Source organism: Verruconis gallopava, assembly GCF_000836295.1.
Source record: "Verruconis gallopava strain CBS 43764 unplaced genomic scaffold supercont1.37, whole genome shotgun sequence".
In the NCBI taxonomy this organism is placed as follows: domain Eukaryota; kingdom Fungi; phylum Ascomycota; class Dothideomycetes; order Venturiales; family Sympoventuriaceae; genus Verruconis; species Verruconis gallopava.
The window spans coordinates 216,354-239,023 of record NW_015622173.1 but is presented as its reverse complement, the minus strand read 5'-3'; the positions used below and the strand labels follow the sequence as shown (position 1 = coordinate 239,023).

Genomic DNA, 22,670 nt, shown 5'->3' with positions numbered 1-22,670 from the left:
AATAAGCTCTAGTTATACATTGTTCCCTTGCTCTAGGAAGCTAACCCCTTCCGAAGTGGCTTACATCGGTGAAGCCAGTCGGTATAGGGAAAGTATTCCTAACAGTGTCATAGGGGTGACCCCATGACATCCTGCAGGTCGTGTATGCTGCTGCACCTTCTCGCTTCATATAGTACTGTATTGGTTGCTAACCGGGCTCATAACTATTAATATCTGTATGGAAGATCACGGGAGTGATGAATGGTGCATAAGTGAGATTATAAACCTGCTTAGTTCATTATATGCTATCTTGACTGATGGATTGTATGGTTGTTCTCCTGTCCCCTACCCCTGGCTCTCCTCTCTTATCTAGCCAGCGTTTGCTTATGTCACGTGATACTTGGTATGTGCTTAGACTGACAAGAGGCGTCCGGCTTATTTAATCGAAAGACTTGCCTATTTCTCGAACGCTTTTAGGCTGCCATAATGAGTTTGACGGCTGAATCCACCGTGAACTTGCGCCACTTATCTATGTGCAATAGCGTTTACGAGGGATCGGACTTTGACAAGACCTCCGAACGCTCCTCTCCGATGATGTGTCCCGACCTGACGGTATATAAATCAATCAATCTGAGGTCGGGGCCATGTGATTGAACTGCTTCCATCATTCAAATTCCCCTGTCTTACATCAATACGGAATTAAGATGGCTGCAGAGTCTGTCCCAGTTCTGATCGTCGGTGGCGGCGTTGGTGGTCTTTCCTCCTCTCTCTTCCTGGCGCAACATGGCATCAAATCTATGATCATTGAGCGACACTCCACTACCTCTATTCACCCGCGAGCACGAAGCGTCAACGCACGAACGATGGAGATATATCGACGTCTAGGTATTGTGGACGAAATCCGCAAAGCAGGCGCATGCATCTCAGCCAGCGCAGGCATGTTTCACGGTCCGTCTCTCAAAGAAGTTATAGATGCTAGACCGCGAAGAGAAGGTGGCCAAAAGTTTCCTTTTACCTGGGTCATGGAATCAGTCACTCCCGTCAATGGTACTTTTGTGACCCAGGACATGCTTGAACCAGTTCTTGTGAACGAAGCCAGGAGACAAGGTGTGGACATAAGATTCTATACTGAATTTGTCGGTTTCGAGCAAGACGAAGAGGTAGTTACAGCGAGTGTGAAGAAGCGAGACACTGAAGAGACTTTTAGCATAAATGCTCAATATCTGATTGCCGCCGATGGAGCGAAAAGCCCAGTTCGACAGCAGCTCAAGATTCCGGTCTCAGGTCGAGGCTCGTTCGGCAAACTTCTTAATATACTCTTTAAAGCTGATTTGGAAGATCTTGTGCGCGACCGAGAATTTTCGCTATGTTTGATTGAACGTTCTGAGGTAGTGGGTCTTTTCACTTCAGTCAATAATACGGACGTCTGGGTTTTTCATCTTCATTACGACCCAGCGAAAGGCGAAGGACCAGAGGACTTTCCACCCGAGAAATGCAAAGATCTCATTCGTCTTGCATTAGGCATACCGGGCATTGAAATCGATATTAAGAGCATACTTCCGTGGGAGCCTTCAATTCGCGTGGCAAATCACTTGAAACAAGGACGCGTCTTTCTCGTCGGTGACTCGGCACACCAGATGCCACCTTATGCAGGGCAGGGCGCGAACTCAGCAGTTGCTTCTGCACACAATCTCGCGTGGAAGCTCGCAGCGGTGCTGAACGGCCAGGCAGAAAACGCATTGCTGGAGACTTACGAGGCTGAACGATTGCCTGTCGGGCGAGAAGCTGCCGAGATATCCGCGATAGGATGCGACGAGAAAGGGATGCTACCTGTGAAGAAAAACTGGGAGTTTTTCAAATCAATGGCAAGCAAGCTATTCATTGTCGCTGGATTTGGCTACGGTTACAATAGCGCGGCAATCACAAGTGAAAGCATCTTGCCACTAGGTGGGTGGACATGGAGACCGTGGACGCTCCCTAGTCTCATGTTCTCCATAGATGGACGACCAGGTCGAAGAGTTCCACACGTGTGGATCAAGCGCAATGGAGAACGCATATCTACGATAGATCTTTGCGGCAAAAACTTTGTGCTCTTTGCTGGCTCAGAAGCAACAGGTTGGCTGGCTGCAGCAAAGAAACTTTCTTCAACATCCTCAGTCAACATTGACACATATTGCATTGGACCCAGGGGGGATCTTACAGCAAGGAGTGGTGTGTTTGAGACCGCTTCTGGCATTTCTTCTACAGGGGCATTACTCGTACGACCGGATGATTTCGTGGTATGGAGAGCAAGAAGACAAAACAAAGATGCAGAATCATTGCTCGAGCAAGCGATAAAGAAGGCGCTATGCTTGGCCTAATTGTCTTAAGCACGACTCATTGGAAATTCTAGCTCTACTCTCTACAACCGTGCTCTTTCTGACTGTCTCTCTCTTACTACTATTCCTCTGCGTCTGCTTTTATCCTCTCCTCTCTCCCATCCCTTCAATACACGTCTCAGCAACTTCCCCGTGGCACTTTTTGGAACGGCATCTACGAACTCCACTTCTCTTATCCGTTTATAACCAACAACACGTCCTCTCACGTACTCCATCAACTGTAAACCTACCTCTTCTCCTTCTTTCTTGCGATCTTTCAAGACAACAAAGCCCTTTGGAATTTCTCCGGAGTAGTCATCCCGAATCCCAATCACTGCGCAATCATCTACTAGCTCATGGCCTAGTAGGAGATCTTCTAGCTCAGCAGGAGCCACTTGCTGTCCACGGACCTTAATCATCTCTTTTATCCTATCACTAATCACGATGAGTCCTTCTTCATCGATATAACCAACATCACCAGTGTGCAAGAAACCATCCTTATCGAAGGTCTCCCGCGTGGCAGCTTCATTCCCTAAGTACCCCATGGCAATCTGTGGACCCTTTGCACATATCTCTCCTGTTTGACCGGGACCAAGTAACACCTCCTCTCTTAAACTAACTTTGTCTACGTCCGCAGATGGTGGTGCCAACGCGACGACTTTAGCGACAGTATTAGCAACCAGCTTGCCACCTGTATGCGCGTACTTGTAGTCAAAATGAGTCGGTGGATGAGAGCTGATGCAAGCCGTGGATTCTGTTGCCCCATAGCCTTGCCTGAAGCCGGTTTCGGGAAATTTCCGCTGAAGAGCCTTGATTACCTCTGGCGCAATAGGCGCGGATCCGCTGCTCCATCTTCTGACTGTTTTTCGCAAGTCAGATAGATACGGCTCGACTGCAGGGTCTTGCACCAGGCGAATCAAGATCGGGGGGACAAGAATTAGTTCTTCCACTTTGTAGCGAATGATGGCTTCAAGCATCGCCGTCAAGGTAAACGAGGGCAGCATCGCTGACAATCCAGACATCAGCACTGGATAAGAGACGAAACGGACTAGGCCCGTGATGTGAAACAAAGGCATAACCGCTAAGATGCGGTACGCCGGCAAGCCGTAAGGATGGGTTGATGAAGGTGGCTCTGGCTTTGCGAGGAGCTGGAGTTGGCGCAACTGATAGCATTGTGCGATAATGTTGTGATGAGATAGCATGACGGCTTTCGGGAGTCCAGTCGTGCCGGAGCTGAAGTTGAGGTAGCCGCAGACGGCTTTGTTAGTTGTATCTGCGGGTATCTTCCACGTCGGCACAATGCGGAATGATGGATCATTCTCAGCTTCTCGAATCAATTTTTGCATGCTCGCTACGCCGTCTACTTCGCCTTCGAGCAGCAAAATGTTAGATTCCGGAATGCCTACTTTTCCTGCAGCTTCTCTTGCCACTGCCAAACTGCCTGGCAAGGTGAGAAGCACTTTCGTTCCTGCTGTTCGCAAGGCGTGCTCGGTCTCCGCTACATTGTAGCTGGGACTTGCGCCGTTGACTCTGCCACCGGCACGGATGATAGCCCAGACCCCAACAGGGTACCAAACACTGTTTCCGGAAAACAAGCTAACGGTTTGACCTGGTCTTAGATCGTACTTTTGGATAAGGATGCTGGAAAGTATCTCGGCTTTTCTTTTTACAGAGTCAAAGTTTAGGCGCTCTCCTGTTGCAACATTTTCATAAGCTCCTTCTAGCTTTGGATTTTCCTCGAAAAAATGCTGATATGTCGTGCAATGTGTTGGTACTAAACGATGTCAGACCCAATTGTATAGTCAATCTCATGAATTTTGAGGAAGAACACAGTTTCTTCTATGTTTCCTGAAGTCTCGTGCTCCAGTACTTACTGTCAAGTTCAGGGTGCGGGGACTTCCAAAGCGTCATCTTGAGACGGTGCGAGGGAAGTGCTGCCGAAAAATCCTGGCACAGACTGTTGAAAGATAGCAATTAGATCAAAATTAATTCACTCTCCTTTACAATTGACGGGACATCGAATTCTAGCGTTATCTAAAATGATTTAATGCTTGGACTTTGCAGACGTTTGTCAACTCAAACCGGCCTCGGTTGTCACCATTTTAGCACAGCGGAATATGACCGACAAACCCCGCCCATTTGCGGATTCGCGGTACTTTGCGTGAATAGGCGATATAAGAGACAGGACGACAGGCGCTTGCATGCCCCCTTGTTTGAGTTTTTACTAAGCTCACCGTCAAGTCTGTGGCGTCGAGAATTCTCAAGTTGTACTTGGATATTCCCCATTGAGTAACCATTTTCGTCGAACTCACGTGATTATCCGGCAAATGGAATTTTGACAACTTTGACAACGGATTGAAGCTGTATCTTCGTGAGATCAGCTTGGACTACGAGTTAATATTTGAATATGGAGGTATTTAAGGCAATGTTGCTGGCAAATCAATTTGCGGCCAGAACACGTCCTGCCAGTCTACCCATTGACCACCCATCTCCACAAAGTCAAGATCCAGGTTGCTCTGATTGAGAAAGTCCTGAAGCGGAGCGCCTGGCATTGACGGCAATTGTATTGGCGGCGTGATGTCGTTCATCCCTCTTGGTGTGTTGTGGGTCGCGATCGTGGCAGATATGTCGCCCATGCTACCGGACGGCGCAAGATTCTCTGACAGAACTCTTTGAATTGCATCAAAATGGGTGCAGAACTCCATAGCCCCGAAATTTCCGCTGCGCTCTAGTTGCTGCAAGAAGGAGCATGCGAGTGAAAAGTCTTCCCTGTCACTAACAGAGCCAGGCTCCTGCATACAAGACGACAATGCGAGAATCGTTGCTGATGAGAAGAGAAACTGCATGCTATAGTAATCAAAAGTTTGGAAAGTACCATCCGCCCAAATACGTTTCAACCAACTCATAGATTGACGAGCGCACTGGATACATGCGGCTGCTAGGGAACGAGCAGACTCTGAAAGGACAACTGCAGGTGTGTCATTATTTGTCTGAGCATGACGTTGTCTAAGAAGATGTAGCAATATTGGGCGTGTTATGACAATGACGGCTTGGTTGTAGGCGAGGTGGAGGTATAAGATGTGACTTGCGATCGATTCGGTGCCCGAAGAGTTAACTCCAAGGTGTTCAGGCAAGCTGTTAGCCCAGTCTCGGAGTGCTCTCACCGCAACCTGGACACGTTCTGAGAACGAGGTGGGCTGTCGCTTTCGGACATACAGAGTCAGTACGGCATGGTTGTGCATCTTGGCAAGTTTTATTGCAGCAATTATGTACTGTGCGTCCTCAAAGTCTGTCTTTGCCTCTTCAGGAATACCCTCATTCGAAGGAAAGCGGATCTCGACGCTCTCATCTGGAATGGATGGAGGCCAGCCGATCCTGCTGCACCAAGCTCGATCAAGGCGATATGCCGTCCACCATAGACGACATCTATGCTCACGCAATGCGGGATCTCGCATCTGCATCTCGCTGATGTCGATGTGTAGGCCGAGAATGACACACAGACGTACGGCATATCCAGCTAATGTGATTGAAGTATGTCGACGATTCATCGAAGCTGCATAAAATGACTGCTTAATAGTCAGCAGAAGTGGCAATACCATATACTAGGAGACTCACTAGAAGCAAATACGTTTCTACCAGCTGCAACTGTGGCCGTTCACTGGGCATGTATACTAGCGCCATCGCTCGAGCCCAGTAATGTGAACCTGGGAAAGGACGATTCGGTAAGGCTGATCGAGATGAATAAACTTCGCCAATCGCAAGGATTGCCAGGATCTGGCACTGGGTAAGCCAGTCGCAAGAAGAAGGGTTCCGAATAAGCAACTCCACATTGCTCAGAACATCGCTCCTGCGGACCATGTGGAACGATTTTGCGATCCTGCTCAAAGCCACGTTCACAAGAAAGCGAATATGTGACGGCCTTGGCCATTCCGGAGGACTCTCTGCCAGGGATCGCAACACGTCGTCGCTCACATACTGTACGCGTGGAAGATGACTAACAGAGTTCTTGGAGAGTGCCTGTCGAAGTCTTGTCGCGAACGCCGCGTCTGCAGCCTCGCCGATGTGAATGGGCAAGCCCGCAGCGGGGAAAGATACAAACCATGGCCGTTCTTCAACCAACGGGTTGCGGTCCGCATTATCGGCTCGAGGTAAAGATGTGGTTGTTGCTGTGGTTGTAGACGTTCCGATACTCGAATGATTGGCCTTTTCTACAAGGGCTGAAAGCCGCTTGTTCTCCTGCAATATTCGATCAAGGTAACTGTGTTTATAAATCAGACCGAATCGACTAGTTCTTTAACATATCATGTCATACCTTTGCCCGACCTTTGTCTTGCGATCTTTTACCGGATATATGCATTCTGCTTTTGCGTTCTCACAAGCCGTGCAAGTCGGCCTGCTCCCGGAGCATTTTATCTTCCGTTTATGACATTCTCGACAGCTAAAATCATATCAGCAGAGCTGCACATCAATCCTGCAGGCGTGTAGTACGCTATGATCCGCTGTTTCGGCGTTGTAGACATTGACCAAAACGTCACAAATGAGCTCGATTGTCGTATGTACAGAAGTAGCAGTTTCTCGGCCAAATGAAAAATCCGCCGCGACCGCGAAAAGGCGTAGGGGGAACAGCTTTCCTATATAGGCAATTTGCTAGCCATTCTAAGCGATGACCTCCGTGCTTCTCGGCCAAATGTGTTTTCGCCGGCCCAACACGCCGGACTCCCTTAAGCAGATTGCAAATTCTGCAACCAACCAGCCATAGATCATCATCATATCAATGTGCTAGGATTTTAAGGTCCACAATATATCTATATCTGGCGAGGATTGCAGCTATGATGAACCGGAGTTCTCAGCGGGCTCCACGCCTCCTCGGCCTAACGTATGGCTGCCCGAATTCTATAGTATATTAATGTAGTAGCATACATTGGTCAGCGAGAACGAATTGATATATCAATTCTTAAAAAAGTTTCTACCATGTCGTGTCAAGAACCGTCTGATTCTGAGAAGGCGCTGCCCCCGCCGTCTTCATCGACAGCAAGTTCCATCTCAGATATCGAAGAACACTCACCTGGATATGATGCGCCGACTTTACAAAAATGCTTGGTAGTCTTTGTCACGAGTTTCGTGACACTAACGGGATGCTTCAGCAGCACTTCTTTGATGTCCGCAGCAACTCAAATAGCGGACGAGTTCCATAGCACACCTGACGTTGTCAATGCCTCAAATGCTGGGCTGCTCATGACCATGGGCCTCTCAAACTTCATATGGGGCCCGCTCATACCACTGATTGGGCGTTTGTATGCATGGAATTCTTGCATCTTATTGCTCCTTGTTTGGACTGCAGCGGCATCTGTTGCACCGAATCTTCCTTCGTTCATCGTGTTCAGAGTTTTGTCCGGATTTCAAGGAACCTTTTTTCACGTCACTGGTCAAGCAATTCTTGCTGAATTTTTCCCTCCCGTCAAAAGAGGAACAGCAACTGGCTTCTTTCTCAGTGGTACTGTCCTCGGACCTCCTCTAGGTATGATGATATCCATCGCTCGCCCGTGATTGACTGACGTAGTTTGCAGGCCCTTTGGTTGCTGGCATAATCACCCAGTACACCTCTTGGCGAGTAATTCTGTACTTACAATGTGGAATGATCACGCTTGGACTATGCCTTTCATTGTTACTATTAGGGAGAGGCGGAAAACCGGCAAAAATGCAAAATCCTTCCATAAGAGATATTGTTCGAGCATATAATCCTATGCGAATCATAAGACTGCTACGTTACCCAAATCTGTTACTTACAGTGAGATCATCCCGGAATTTTGCAAATAAAGCTTTACTAACCCGCCAGGATTTTGCTGCTGGCCTTCTTGCTTTTTCGCAGTATGGGTTGCTAGCAAGCCCACGCCACATATTCCTGTCAGAATATCATCTGGAATCTCCTTTAACGTCAGGACTTTTCTTCTTGTCTCCAGCTACAGGCTTGCTTCTGGGCACCTTGATAGGAGGCCGATTTTCCGATCGAGTATGTATATCCAACGTGAGTTGCGTACGAATACTAATGCCGTCTAGACAGTACGGAAATGGATTCAACGTCGCAATGGTCTGCGCTTACCTCAAGATCGCCTTCGAAGTGGCTTCCCCTCTTGGTTCATTCTCATTCCAATAGCGTACTTAATGTTTGGTTGGGGAGTACAATATCAAATAGGCGGGCTAGCATGGCCAATCGTGACGGCATTTTTCACCTCTGTTGGTATTTTGTCCGCATTCGCTGGCGTTAACACGTATTGCGCAGGTATGTTTAAGTGATATTTAAGCATGGTGCTATCTAATCCTAGCATAGAAGTCTTCCCTAACTCGCGGCAAGAAGCTATTGCGACGAAGTATGTTATCCAATACGTATTTTCGGCTCTTGCTAGCGGTGTATCAATTCCTTTAATCGATGGTGTTGGCGTTGGAATGGCATGCACCATCAGCGTCATTTTCGTATATATTGGCGGCTCACTTTGTGCAGTAACGGCCATATACGGCATTACCATGCAGAATTGGGTTGATTCGAAATGGCCAAAGAGAGACACGCTTACAGAAAAGAGAAATGATAATTGTGACGGGGTTGCTCTGGCGCATGTTATCTCGGCGCCGTAGGTCGGCTTCCATCGCATTGTTTGAAGGTGAAGCTGCGATCAGCTGCTAACAAAAAGTTTTCTTCGTATCCAATCTTCTGTCTCGAATGATAGCGGAAGACGCATCTTGCCGGAGTTTGCATTCCAACGTTCTGCTAAAGTTCTGGCTCAAATATTGCCCATTGAATGTATGTCATTCACTCACCTGTATCGACTTTGCGAAGCAGTCGACTCATATACATAGCTCCAATATTTGCTTGGGGAATATACGTGAAAGAAAACAAAAATTCACGAGCAGAGAACAAAATTTTCTCTTAACTAGGGAAATCAATCGATGGTTTTCTCGAGACATATGAATGCTGACACGGACGCAAAAGTCCACTCGCATTGTTAGCGCGAAGGGCAAAAATAACATAACTCAATGAAATTTCTGATCAATTACTGGTCAGCTACATGAGGAATATGTGAGGATGATGCCGGTCGATTGAGGCATAGAATGACGTCTCTGAATCTAAACGACCTCAGAGAGGATAGATGTTTCCACAGTGTTTCAGTTCATGTTGTAATGCTATCTAGCATCATGAGATATCAATATCACAAACAGCACATGTGAAAGACACACAAAAGGGATTGGAGGTCTGAGTTTTTCATAATAGGCGAGAAAATTCCGCTTTTCAACTTGAGCGGCCTGAACCGTCAGTGGTTTAGCAAAAAAGACTGCAATCGGCTTCAAAAAGATGAATAAAAAATGCAATAGATCTGTTAGTATTCGTAGTATCCTTCATCGACATTACCGACATCTTCTAAAGGGCTCAAATTTCGTTTATGTTTACATGTATCCCTTTCTGAACATTGCTGGAATTATCTGGTCTGCAATCTTCTTGTAAACCTCCAACATGCCTTTGAACTCGGTCCATCGTTCTCCGCACCAAGAAAGCAAAAGAAGAGCAGAGTTTGATGCTGTGCACAGTTGGCTGAAATCAATTTCTTGCACCTGTTGTCCATCTGCGGACACATTTGCCATCCTCAACCAAACTCCTCTTTTGCCAGCAAGAGCGAGCAAAGAATGTGCCATTAGCGTTAGACTGGCGGAGAAGATATGGTGTGCAGAGACGAAAGTGAGTGGATAACTGCTCAATGGGGATGCTTCGGAGCATTTCGTAATGGCCTCATAGGCGTTGAGGATTGAGCACGCAGAGTTGTAGTTGTCTATTGGAATTGGTAAGCGAGCAGTCAACATTGGCTGTTCTGAATGCTGGTCGATAACTTTCATTGCATTTAACATGAGAGGTTGGCATATTAGGAGTACTGTAGTATGATAACCAATCGTGCATGTCGTGGAGAATACGTCTGATGGCGGCGATATGGAACTCCTTTCCGAATTCCACTGTTCAAGCATAGCAAGTCGATCCTGATACCAAGTAATGGGGAGATTTGGAGCAATTGCCGGAAGATATGATTCGTTGAAAACTTCGGATCGAAATTGCATAAGCTGGTAATAGTATGATGCAGGGTCTGCATGTGATCTCATGCTCCCGGATTCATGAGCAAGCTCAACTGATTGAGGATACTGAGTGGTGATTGCTGTCTCCGGCAGGTCAGAACTTCGTCCAAAGAGCTGGCTGATTGTCTTTTCGAGAGTATATAACCCCCAAAACATTGATCTGCGACAGTTCGATCGAATTCTGTCTTCCATTTCATTTGCTTCTGCGTGGTAGCCAAGCTCTATGCAAAGTCGGCAACAGTAGTCTAGCAATTTCCATATGTCTCCTTTTCTTGGCCAAAAAAGGCAAAATATCGTCAGGAGGAGTAAAGCTTGTAGCGATTGAGGAGATACTTCAGACGTCGCTTCCTCAATACAAGGTATGACATCTTCGTAAAATGCAATACTTGTGACTGCAAGAGCAGCAGAATGTCGGGCTTTGATTGCACACCCTATCGAGCAAACGATGCTGATAGAGAAGTATTGGTATAACATTAAGCCGTGGAGATCGCTAGGATGTGTGCCATTTTCCCGTAACATAACATAGGTTGTAAGGTCTTTCTGTTTGATTTTCATAATGTCAACAACCCCCAGTGAGCCAAACGCACTAATGAAAGCATCGATGTAGCATTCGAGGTCAGCAGGAGACTCATTGTATACCTTTTGCAATCTCCTTTGGGATGCTCCAAGAGTTGCAGCACAGTCGTTCTTTGGTTTAAAGTCATCGGTGTCGAGAATTCCTTGATCGAGAGAGAAACGCAGAACATGCGTGGCCAAAGTGAAGACACTGCTTGATCCAAAAAAGCGAGTTGCGCCAACAAAGTCTTCAATTGGGAAATGGCTGTCAAATGATTCTTTCTTTGATTTTTCTTGGGTTGTGGTCGCTTTTTCTTTCTTTGCATGAGTTGAAAGTGCAGCTTTATCTAGATTCTCAGCGGTGCCAACTCTCTTTGGGATTGATTCATCGTCAAGTGATAAATCAGAATAAATAGAACCTAGGTCCGCATCTTCTGAAGTGGGAACTGTCGACTCCTTTTCCTGCTTCAAGCATCTCAACTGTATAAGCAGAGACTGAACATATCTGGGTATGATGAGTCGGTGTTTCAAGTTGCTAGGGAAAATTCATACGCCCTGGGCAATACTTGCTGCAAGGCATGATCGAAGAATGTACACTCGACCTTTGCCTAGTACGGACTTAGATAACATGGCTACAATAAAGCGTGGAAATCCGAAGATACCTTTTGACAGAGCCAACAATGTGGTAATTGAGTATCACACTTTCGTCTCAGTCTGCGACATCTCTGACATGTAGGCAGCAGTTTCTGAACAAGCTCTGCCGTATTCTCGAGGGATGAAGCTTCTTTAGACATTTAGGTGCCTCACGTAGGCATTCCTTGGGCAATCAATAAAATGTATTGTTCTGTAGAAATATTGATCATGAAACGTTTAAGCTTTGCCCGCATCAACGTAGACTAGTTCTAAGCGTGCTGAGTTAATACAGCAACCGAGCCGATTGGTGCTAAGGTCCTCCTGTGTTTTGAATTGTCGTGCAATTAACTCAAATGACGTTTTCCAGATAAGGCTTCGGAAAACGTAGGCCCGCCGTGGCATTCATGGCCAGAAACGGCAAGGCGTGACCAGCTAGTTCTGAGGCTTTGAGAGTTATCCACTTTCAACTCTGCGATGCGGACTTCTCCGCACTTAGATGTGTAACAAAGATGTTGGAGAATTGACGTCTGAATTCCGTACCTTGCTAAGGTAGCGTCTTGCATGCAATGTGCAACGCACGGATGGAGGACATGGCCACTTCGAAAAGGAGTGGCTCCGCTCCTGGTACTCGATCTCAATTACAAAGGTCTGCCTTCAGTGATGTAAATCCGAAGTCGATGCTCAATCTTTTGTGCGTGGAAAATCAACATGGCACTGAAGCAGAAGAAGATAGCCGTTATAGGCGGAGGTATGTAGATGCCCGGGTCCAACTTCCGCATGTAGAAGACTAATTTGAATGGCTCCAGGCTTGGGAGGAATGGCTTTCATGAATTCAGCTCTATATGCAGGTCTTGAGAACATCCATGTCTATGAGGCAGCTCCCGAGTTCACTGAGGTTGGTGCGGGCGTGAATATCACGCGCAACGCAAACCGCATCCTCGATGCATTTGGCCTCAAGGATGCTATGCTTGCAAGGTCATCTAAGGATCCTCCGTGCTACATGGAATACAGGCATTACAGAACTGGCGAAAATCTAGGCAGCATCGCAGAGTTCGGAGAGCCCCGATCTCGTCAAATACACCGTGCACACCTACTCGAAGTTCTGCTTGAGAATGTGCCTCAGTCTAAGATTTCGAAGAATAAAAGACTTATTTCTATCAAAGACGACGTGAGTACGAATGGATACACGCTACATTTTCAGGATGGAACCTCAGCTGTAGCAGACATTGTTGTTGGCTGTGACGGCATAAAATCTGTCGTTCGCCAGCATCTAGGTCTGAAAGACGTACCTGTATACTCTGGACAGATGGTATACCGTGGCTATGTCGCGTACGATGACCTCACGCTCGAAACCGCTGCTCTCTTGAGAAAGACAGTCAACTTTCGTGGTCCAAAGAAGCACATATTGACTCTTCCGATTGGAAACCGGGAGGCAAAAAATGATAGGATTGGTATAATCGGCTTCATGAGTGAGCCATTGGAGAATTGGAAGTCGGAAAGCTGGCTAGCAACTGCTCCAATTGATGATCTCTACAAACAAGTCAAGGACTGGACTGGGGCTGTTCAGGAGATAATTTCAGGATTAAAGAAGGGCTCCAAAGATGGTCAGATGCTGAAACAAGCGCTGTATGTTCGCGAACCTTCAAAGAAATGGTACCAGGCTGGCGAACCTGGAACTGGAACTGGAGTTGTGCTTCTTGGAGACTCTGTTCACTCGACTCTTCCACATCAAGGTAGGTTCAAACCTTTATGATAAAGATCGCATAGATTAATTCCTACCCAGGCCAAGGAGCTTGCCAGTCCATTGAGAGCGGATTTGCTCTCGCCCAAATCCTCGCATTATGGCCAAACTTGGACACTGCTGCAGCTTTCCACTTTTTCCAAGACTTCCGCAAACCTCGCACGGATAGGATTACAAGAACAAGTTATGAAACAGGAAAGATGGCTAGTGCCGATATCCCAGAATCAATGTGGGCACATGCCTTTTCGCCAGAAAACGTTCATGAGAGAATGCGTTGGGTCATGGAGTACGACTTACTGGCTGATTTAACGACCAAGTTAAGGCCATTAATTACAGTCAAGCCAGATATCAGCAGTGAGTGCGCCCCATCCGATAGGAAAGGGCGGACTTCGAACTCACGAATTCAGGCAAGACTTTAAACAGCGCAGTGGTGGATAACATATTGAGTGTCTGAGATAATCAGACAAAGAAGGGTGCTGAGGGCATTTCTTGGAGTTACTTGATAATTCTTACATTAAAGTCATCAGAAATAGAGAAATCGCATTGCACTTCAGAAACGTTCGCTGCACCCACATCAATTAAGTCAGGTATCGCACGTGATGATAGAGCAGCGTCTTGGACAGTCGAATCCCTACATTCTGCACTGAGCTGTTCTCGCGAAAGATGGGCATACAAAGGTTTTCCCTGTGGAAGATACGGAGCCATGATTCCATCGAGATGAAGGGATGTCATATTTGACCAGCATGATATTCAAGCATTCTCAACTGCGATTTTCTTCGCTATCGTAGATACGCTCCATGCTTACTCCGCGACGATGATGATTGGATTGAGAGGTTGCCAGCCTAACCGCTTTTCCACAAGCACTCTCCTTAGCGCGTTCATCTATCTTATGATGAACCACGCGAATCTCCGCATAATACACTTGATCCCTCGGGATGATTAGCCGCTATCAGAGGCATCAGCGCAAAACGACTTGGATTAGGACAGATTCAGGGACTTCCCTATATGTATTTCGAACATGTCTCGCCTATGGAACATCTGGTGTCTCGACGCTTTAACTTATCGGGATTTGAATTTGACTAACTCAGCTCTGGCTGGGCCGCTGATGTGCGCATTGGCGTCCTGATAACAGAGCAAGGGCAGTATTTGCAGAAGTAAAATATATATTTGATACTGTCATCTTCATAACCAAGTCTCAACTATCTTTTCTCCATATTGGTTTCTACCAGAGCTTTAATTGAAGCTTCCGTCTGTCAGTATGACAACTCCTGCAGAGAAGGACATTGGCACGGCTGCCACGTCTCCAGCTTCATCAAGTGTGCACGAGGGCGCTATGGCTTACACTCGAGATCCAACCATTATCCATGCCGAGAACAGACTCCAAAGATGGGCAAACAAGCTAGACCGCATTGCTGGCGTGGAGGCACGAGGCATTGGGAGGGTAACAGAAGAAGAACGAGATAGGCCTGTCGCGGCTCGTGACTACATTCATATGTTTACTATATGGTTTTCGATGAATTGTACCGCGAATCAAATGACTCTTGGTATTCTTGGTCCGGTTGCTTATGGTCTTGGGTTTACAGACTCAATTGTGTGAGTACGACTAGGCCTATGAGATGACAAGCTAAACACATTTATAGATGCTGTCTGTTCGGGACAGTCTTCGGGTCATGTTGTTCAGCCTATATCTCTACGTTTGGTCCAATGTCAGGTCTGCGGACGCTCAATGTTGCTAAATACACCATGGGCTGGTGGCCAAGCAAATTATGCGTGATCCTGAATATCGTGATTGAACTTGGATATGGCGTTGTCGATTGCCTAGTAGCTGGGCTCATCCTGTCAGCCGTTAACGGTGGTGGCATGACAGTGATAGTCGGCATCATCATCACGGCAATTATCTCATGGCTCGTCTCAACATTTGGAATTCGATGGTTCAATGCCTTTGAAGCCTACATCTGGGCGCCAACCGTTTTGATCCTCTTCATCTTTATTGGCGTGGCATCACCAAAATTTGATACAGCCATGGCGAGCTCCGGATCTGGAGCAGTTCTAGCCGGAAACAGGCTAAGCTATTTCTTCTTGACAGCTTCCGGCCCGCTTGGATGGAGTAGCTCAGCAGCCGATTACTATTCCTACTATCCTCCCAAGACAAATCGATGGTTGACCTTTGCTATGACATCTTCCGGTATCACTCTTGGTAAGCTGCTGATTGAGTTCTTGGGAATCGGACTTGGTAGCGGCCTTGCTGCGAATCCTAACTGGGCAAGCGCATTTAGCAATCATGGAGTGGGCGCACTGATTGTGGAGGCATTTGCTCCTCTTAATGGATTCGGCAAGTTTTGTGCAACTGTTCTTGCGATTTGTGTCACAGCAAATATGATTCCAGGAATTTACGCCGCGTCTTTAAATTTTCAGCAGCTGTTTGATTTTCTTGCAAAGGTCCCTCGGCCAATCTGGGTAAGCATTAGGTTCTGGGTCAGTACTATGTCGAAAAACTTAACGATTTTCTAGTCAACTTTTGCGATTATTGTATCGGCTGTTTGTGCTATTGCTGGTCGCTCGCAGCTTCTTACTATATTTTTAAACTTCCTAGGCCTTATAGGTTATTGGACTATCATTTGGATTGCAATGACTTTGGAAGAAGAGTTTATTTTCAGACGCAAGTCTGGCTATGATTGGACGGTCTGGGACATGCAGTCAGCGCTTCCTATTGGTTTCGCAGCGCTGCTAAGCTTTCTGGTTGGGTGGGCAGGTGCCATAGTAAGAAGATCTGTTTTTCATTTAATGAGTCGTGCTGAAAAACTCTAGCTTTGCATGTATCAAACATACTACACCGGAGTAATTGCTTCAAAGATTGGAACAGGCGCTGACCTTGGTTTACCTGTTGCCATGTCATGGGCTGCTCTCGTCTATCCACCTCTTCGATACGCAGAGTTGAGATTTTTTCGTCGCTGAAGGACTCTCGCCTATATAAGAGCTCATTGTAAATGTTTGCTAAATTGAAATAAATACAGAAAGAATGGATCCAAAAGGGCTGAACTATTGAGATCGCACTTAAATCGCAAGAGATGAAATAAAGACACGCTGGAGGTGTTTCTAAAAAGCCAAGAATGTATTTAATCAATTTCCATGTAGAAGAAGGCTTTGAAGGATATCGAATAGATTTCTGTAGATCCGCAACTTTTCGATTCAACCTCGTGTGACTCTATATATGAACTCCTGCTATCTATATAAACCTTGAACATACTGGTCATATCTGAGGTAGGCTCCTAACAACACTTGAGCTCCAACAGCACAATCTTCTGGTCTACTGAATTCCGCTGGATTATGGCTAATTCCATCGCGGCACCGGACAAAAATCATTGCCGTCGGCACTTTCTTACTCGTGTAGACAGAATCATGACCTGCGCCACTTGTCAACTCAAGTTTACAGCCGTTCTCATTTGCTGATTGCCGAACGCAGTCAACCATGGTTGCATCAAACTTGACCGCTGGGGAAACCCAAAAGTTGTCCATCGACATAGTCAGCCCGTGTTCTATACATATACCTTCAAAGCGATTCTGACAATTCTGTTCAATAAGCTCAACATCGCTGTCCGCAGGGGCGCGAATGTCCAGAGCAAGATGCACAGATCCTGCTATGGTGTTGATGCTCTGCGGAGAAGAATTGATAACTGCAATGGTAGCTCGACCGCCACGTGCTGCTATCTCTCCTTCAGTCACACACTTATTTGTCTCTACAATTATCTTCGCAGCCCCCAACAGCGCGTCACTTCGTCGATCCATAGGAGTCGTGCCGGTGTGTGCTTCTCTTCCTCTCACTGATATATTATACCATCTGATTGATTGTACTCCCTTCACAACAGCTGCGGGTTGCTCTTCCTGGTCTAAAATCGGTCCTTGTTCGATGTGAACCTCGAAATGCGCAAGAAGCGGATTTGCCTCGTAGCTACAGGGTGTCGTTCCAAGATATCCGATTCGCTTTAACTCTTCCCCCAAAGTCAGTCCTTCTGAATCTGCACGCGACTGCGCCCACTCGACAGTAAAAGCACCTCCCCAAACTCCAGAACAGAGCATAGCTGGCGGGAAGCGAGCCCCTTCCTCATTCGTCCAATTCACAACCGCAAGCGGTGCGTATGTGGTAATGCAATTTGTGTGAATGACTTTTAAGACTTCCATAGCTGAGACAACGCCGAGTATTCCGTCATATCGTCCTCCTGTTGGTTGCGTGTCCAGGTGAGAACCGAGTGCTATTGGGGGAAGATTGTTGTTTTTGCCTGGTCTGATAGCGAAAATGTTACCCATTTCGTCGATAAGATGTGAACATCCACATTTAGCAGTCTCAGAAATAAACCAGTCTCGCACATGTTTGTCGTCAATGTTTGACGCTAGGCGGTTCATTCCGCCGTCGGGGGTGCTACAATCTTGTCGTTAGGTACATTTCACTGATCACCACAGCCCACTTACTTTCCCCAGGTACAAGCCGCATCCAGAGTTTGGTTTGTACGCAAAGCATCGATCTTGAGAGCAGCATACTCTGCAGAGAGTGAAATCATAGTCATTGTTCTGATCTAGTTATGGTCGATGAGTACACTGTATTAAAGATTCAAAAGAATACCGACAATAACACAAGGAGAAAGATACAAGCTATGCGCTGTAAGAGCGTCTATGATTAAACTGTATCCGTTGGAGGGGGATGATGCGGAGTAGCACCGCAAGTTGAAATGTCTCCCCTGGGTCAACGGAGATGCGAGAGGAGAATAGCAAGTGTGTGGCATATTACTTCAATCTCAAAACCACAGTACACATCCGGATCTGGCATTTGTTTATTACGGGGAATTAACAATTGAAATTATTGTCAATTGGCCCACTAAACACCGCTGTCGCGCTGAATGGCTCGTTTTTTAGTGAGAAAGTCCCAAGTAGGGAACTTCATGTGATAAGTGACATTTCTCTAATTCAGCTTAGCGGAAAATTCTGTACACTTACATTCATTTATCTTTACCTTTCTTGCTATTCACGTAGAAATGAAATGGATACGTCCATTGCTTGCTTGTCACCCTCCGGAAATGAACGATAAGATTTTTTGTATCGATAAGGTATCTAAATCGGACTGAACGGACTTGTCCGCTCTTAGAGTTGAGATTAAGATAATTGACGAATCATGCATGCCTGAACCCGGAACTAACCATCGGCAATGTCTACTTGGACGCTTCGGAAGCAACGGCGTCCTAGCGACCGCTTATCTCCCACAATTGTATTATACGAGAAGGAATCCCTTCTCTGAATCGCAGATATCCGTGCGAAGATGTCAGAATGCAAGCGGGCAGTGCTAAGCTGTCAGCGATGTCGCAAACGAAAAATTAAGGTATTCTTCATCTAATACCGATAGAAAAGTCAGCTGATCGTGTTCCTTCAGTGTGATCGGGTGATGCCTTCTTGCAGTCAGGTATCGTTCTATGAGGTCTGATCACCTTTTCTCCTAGCTGATGATATAGTGCATTGCTTCTAAGACCTCTTGCACTGGATTTGACGGCACAAACGATAGCAAGGGCATCCCCCGAAGTATTGTTCGCCATCTCGAATATGAAATCGCAAAACTTGAAACAGCCTTGGGCACATCGGACGTTGACGTCGTAAGAGGTGCCGACATATTGCTCCAAATCTACCACCCTGTAGCATCCCCAATCGATACTGTTACAGATTCTTCGCGACTGAAAACCTCGCCAAACCAGACACTAGTTGATGGTTCACACGATGACCAAGCAACTCTTGAAGAAGAACATCTGTTAAACACCATAAAGGCAAGCCGAGGTCTGCAGTCAATGGTGCTGGCGTCCTTGCCTCGTGAATATGGCATGACTTCAAAGATTCGCACAGGTCTAACGCCATCAAGCACAAAATCAGCGCCCAATATCACATCAGATGCCACTGATATACAAAGAAGCAGCGTTAGTCCAAAGCCAGCTGTGCTTAATAGTCAGCTTGAAGCGAGACTACTGACCAGTCTACCCATTGAGATCATTCAAGCCCTGGTAAAGAAATATGTAAAAACAATTGTACCACAATGTGCGTCATGGAAGTTATTCCGACCCGAGTGGTGTTACTAATCGAATTCTATCCTGTAGTTCCGTTTATGCTAGGATCAGAAGTAAATGCACATCTGGATAAGGTGCTAGCTGCTCTACATGCATTTCAAGCGGCAAGTCCTTTGAGTAGTACTGGAGAACGAAAAGCTCTCAGCGTAGAACCCAACGCAGACTTTCTTGTTATCTATCTTGTTCTAGCTATCTCAATTACTATAGGGTCTGCTAAAGGAGGGCACGAAGTGCGCTGTATGTCTTTCTCGACGTCTCTTTTTGAAGAGGGCATACAACATTTTACAGGTCAAGCGGAGTCTTCATCAGATCTTGCTGCGTTGCAAATAAACCTCTTAATTCTCCTATACGCAACAATAAACCCGAGAGCAGGTAATGTTTGGATCCTTTCCGGCATTGCTATGCGGACGTGCTCAGTATGTAGCCCTCATCCAATTTTGAGGTTACACTGACGACCTTAAGGAGCTTGGACTACACCGGAATGGCGATTACACAGGAATCGAATCTTCCAAAATCGATTTAAGAAGAAGAATATTCTGGAGTGCGTATTGCTTAGATCGTTCAATATGTGCAGCACTTCAACGGCCTTTGTCGCTTCCAGGGACAACGATTGATGTCAAACTTCCGTCACCTCATGCCGAGCTTCCTGGTCGTATACCTTTCATGGGAACAATTGATTACCACAGAATGCAATCAGAAATAATGCTAACTCACTTCACAAACCAGCCGATGGCTTGCGGTTCCTTCGAAGAATTTCAAGCTATTATGGAGAAGCGATTGAGAGAGTGGTACGAAACTTCACAAAGCGAAACGCCAATCCTTGAACTTTGCGATTTTCATCTTGCTCGAGGTTTAGCCATACTCCATCGACCATCTCCAAGAAATGTCATGCCGTCTCAGCGAAGCCTTTTGATAGCATTTGAAGCAGCATGTTCCGCCGCTCGTTGTCAAAGTGATCATCTTCAAAACGGCGTCTTCAGAAGACATTGGCTATCTGCTCACTTCACTCTAGAAATGGCAATCCTAAGCTGTTTTTGCTTAAGATATGCTTGCAGGGCTATCTGTGAGAAATTCGATCCAGGTCAGGTGTTCGAAATGACAAAGCTTGCTACGAGCAATTTCCTGCACATTAGCTCTAGAGGATGGCCAGAAGTCTCCAAATATGCTGGAATATATGAGAGACTCTTAGGTCCGCTTCTTCAGGCTGTATTTTCTCCAGACAAGAACCCCGAACAGTAAGAATCTCTATTCACTTTAAATCTACATGACAAAACATGGTTTATATTTCTCTTTCAACCCTTGCGAGTCGTTCAATTCTAAAACGCATAGCGGATAGCCATACTGTAGTTACGACATTCTGTTCTGCGGCTGACTGAACTCTAGTTTTTTCCTCCCGAGTCATGATGCTGAGCTAAAGGCTTTGCTCTATCCACGTCCTCTTGAACTTGAAAAACATTGCCATGGTTCCACTCGAACGGAGGACGTTTCAGAATTTGATTTTAACATTCTTGATTTCAACGAATTAAATTTCGACGTCGAAGGCGTTCAGTCAGATTTCTCGACTAGCTTTCTCACAGGGTTTGAATTACTTGACCATGCTTTAGCGGCCGATGATTGTGCTATCGAAGTTTCAGAAATAGCAAGCTAGTATGTGGTCTTGCGTATTCATTGTGCTACTGAATGAATACGAACAACAAAAACACGGTCTGCGAAAACGTAAACGCAAGCCCCTGCTTCAAGGTCCTACTTCGCTGTGAAGTGAACGTAAAGCAAATGCAACAGTCGATTCGAGATATTAGAGCAAGGACACCGAGATTTACACTACGACTTGAACTGGCTTTCCCGCACACCAACCTTCGACTGCCTCCCGCACCATTCGCTGTAAAGATGTCATGGTGGCATTGGCAAGCCAAGCGGTATGAGGAGTCGTTAACACATTGAGTCCTTCTGTATCAGCGGCTAGCAGTGGACTTGTGCTGCTGTTGGCAGGCTCTTGTGAGAACACATCAAATGCAGCACCTGCTATTTGATGAGTCTGAAGTGCATGAACGACTGCTGATTCGTCGACAATATCTCCTCGCGAAACGTTGATAAGCACTGCAGAACTGGACATGCGACTCAACTCGAACTGTCCAATGAGGCCGATGGTTTCAGGATTTCTTGGTATGACCACCGCCAAAACCGTACTGTCTCGAAGGACTTCATCAAATGCTGTGCGGCCTTCACGAACACACTTTGCGCCCTTTCTCTCTGCCACAATCACTTTCATGCCTAACAACTTTGCAAGTCGTCCGATTCTTTGGCCAATTTTGCCATATCCAATCAGGCCGATCGTCTCCTCTTCGCATGTCAAAGGCATTTTCTTGTTCCTGTCTTCGAGAATGGGAATCAAGGACCCTTTCAGTGGCCACTGACCTCCTCTCGTTGCAGTTTGTGTCTGGTAAAACTTCCTCCTTGTCGCGAAGTACATACCAATTGCATGTTCAGAGACTGCAGTTACATTTGCTCCGGCGCATCGGCAAACTACAATTCCACGTTTCATGCAAGATTTGAGGTCAACACTATCTGTACCTGTTGCCATCACTGCTATGAGCTGTAGTTTTGGCGAGATTTCGGCCGACAGAACCGAAGCGTCCAGACGAATCGTCGTAGTGATGACGATTGAAGCATCGCGTATTCTTTCGGGAATCTGGTCTTTCAAAGTTTTTGGGTATGTCTCTAATGTATAGGTGTATGGTGAAGGCAGTTTAAATTCGGGAATCGGACAGAAGTGAGCTTCCAGAGCGACAATATGGTGATGGTTCTCGGACTTAAGATTTGATTGAGAAGCCGCCATTGCACAGATATTGACGTTCACCAAATCAAAAAAAATTTAAAATCTTGATCTGAACTTATACATCATATCTTCGGCTATTTTACTTTCTATTTCAAGAGCGTAGAGCACGTTAGGGCCATCTATCGTGAAAGCAGGGACTCGCTGATACGCGTCGGACTTCCGCGACGGCTGGTCTTAAACTAACAAAACACTCTTCGCTTTCTTCCACGAATGTGTTTTCAAGCTAAGGACAGTTTGGCTAACGCGCTCGAATTATCCCAGGACGAAGATCTTTCTAGTATTTTGCACCTCTCGACCTCGACATCTGTTCGCATTGAAAGATCTGTATACAACTACTATTGACAAACGCAAGAATAAAA

At 46.3% G+C, this 22,670-nt stretch overlaps 8 protein-coding genes across 8 annotated transcripts; 5 read left to right on the top strand and 3 right to left on the bottom strand.

Moving 5' to 3' along the window:
• The first annotated feature begins 441 nt into the window (after positions 1-441).
• Positions 442-2,371, top strand: PV09_08208 (uncharacterized protein). The gene has a single exon (XM_016362070.1). It carries the CDS (start codon positions 684-686, stop codon positions 2,337-2,339), a length of 1,656 nt encoding a protein of 551 aa, XP_016210190.1. The 5' UTR covers positions 442-683; the 3' UTR covers positions 2,340-2,371.
• A 2,346-nt stretch (positions 2,372-4,717) lies between these two features.
• PV09_08207 (uncharacterized protein) lies at positions 4,718-6,723 on the bottom strand. The gene is made up of 3 exons (XM_016362069.1): positions 6,649-6,723; positions 5,952-6,594; positions 4,718-5,902 (listed from the first exon to the last, which is right to left on the bottom strand). The coding sequence occupies exons 2-3, from the start codon at positions 6,192-6,194 to the stop codon at positions 4,754-4,756; spliced, it is 1,392 nt and encodes a 463-aa protein (XP_016210189.1). The 5' UTR covers positions 6,195-6,594; positions 6,649-6,723; the 3' UTR covers positions 4,718-4,753.
• Positions 6,724-7,307: 584 nt separating this feature from the next.
• On the top strand, positions 7,308-8,966 carry PV09_08206 (uncharacterized protein; the record flags this gene model as incomplete). Its single annotated transcript, XM_016362068.1, has 5 exons — positions 7,308-7,854; positions 7,904-8,124; positions 8,173-8,346; positions 8,394-8,616; positions 8,665-8,966. The coding sequence occupies 5 exons, from the start codon at positions 7,308-7,310 to the stop codon at positions 8,964-8,966; spliced, it is 1,467 nt and encodes a 488-aa protein (XP_016210188.1).
• Positions 8,967-12,344: 3,378 nt separating this feature from the next.
• Positions 12,345-13,796, top strand: PV09_08205 (uncharacterized protein; the record flags this gene model as incomplete). Its single annotated transcript, XM_016362067.1, has 3 exons — positions 12,345-12,384; positions 12,443-13,369; positions 13,420-13,796. 3 exons carry the CDS (start codon positions 12,345-12,347, stop codon positions 13,794-13,796), a joined length of 1,344 nt encoding a protein of 447 aa, XP_016210187.1.
• Positions 13,797-14,635: 839 nt separating this feature from the next.
• PV09_08204 (uncharacterized protein) lies at positions 14,636-16,463 on the top strand (the record flags this gene model as incomplete). Its single annotated transcript, XM_016362066.1, has 4 exons — positions 14,636-14,970; positions 15,018-15,834; positions 15,889-16,137; positions 16,186-16,463. The coding sequence occupies 4 exons, from the start codon at positions 14,636-14,638 to the stop codon at positions 16,330-16,332; spliced, it is 1,548 nt and encodes a 515-aa protein (XP_016210186.1). The 3' UTR covers positions 16,333-16,463.
• A 136-nt stretch (positions 16,464-16,599) lies between these two features.
• On the bottom strand, positions 16,600-17,939 carry PV09_08203 (uncharacterized protein; the record flags this gene model as incomplete). The annotated part of the gene is made up of 2 exons (XM_016362065.1): positions 16,600-17,794; positions 17,845-17,939. The coding sequence occupies 2 exons, from the start codon at positions 17,937-17,939 to the stop codon at positions 16,600-16,602; spliced, it is 1,290 nt and encodes a 429-aa protein (XP_016210185.1).
• Positions 17,940-18,627: 688 nt separating this feature from the next.
• Positions 18,628-22,354, top strand: PV09_08201 (uncharacterized protein). The gene is made up of 6 exons (XM_016362063.1): positions 18,628-18,745; positions 18,797-18,826; positions 18,876-19,446; positions 19,506-19,891; positions 19,938-20,710; positions 20,859-22,354. The coding sequence occupies exons 1-6, from the start codon at positions 18,686-18,688 to the stop codon at positions 21,121-21,123; spliced, it is 2,085 nt and encodes a 694-aa protein (XP_016210183.1). The 5' UTR covers positions 18,628-18,685; the 3' UTR covers positions 21,124-22,354.
• Positions 21,292-22,311, bottom strand: PV09_08202 (uncharacterized protein; the record flags this gene model as incomplete). Its single annotated transcript, XM_016362064.1, has 1 exon — positions 21,292-22,311. One exon carries the CDS (start codon positions 22,309-22,311, stop codon positions 21,292-21,294), a length of 1,020 nt encoding a protein of 339 aa, XP_016210184.1.
• Positions 22,355-22,670: the final 316 nt, after the last annotated feature.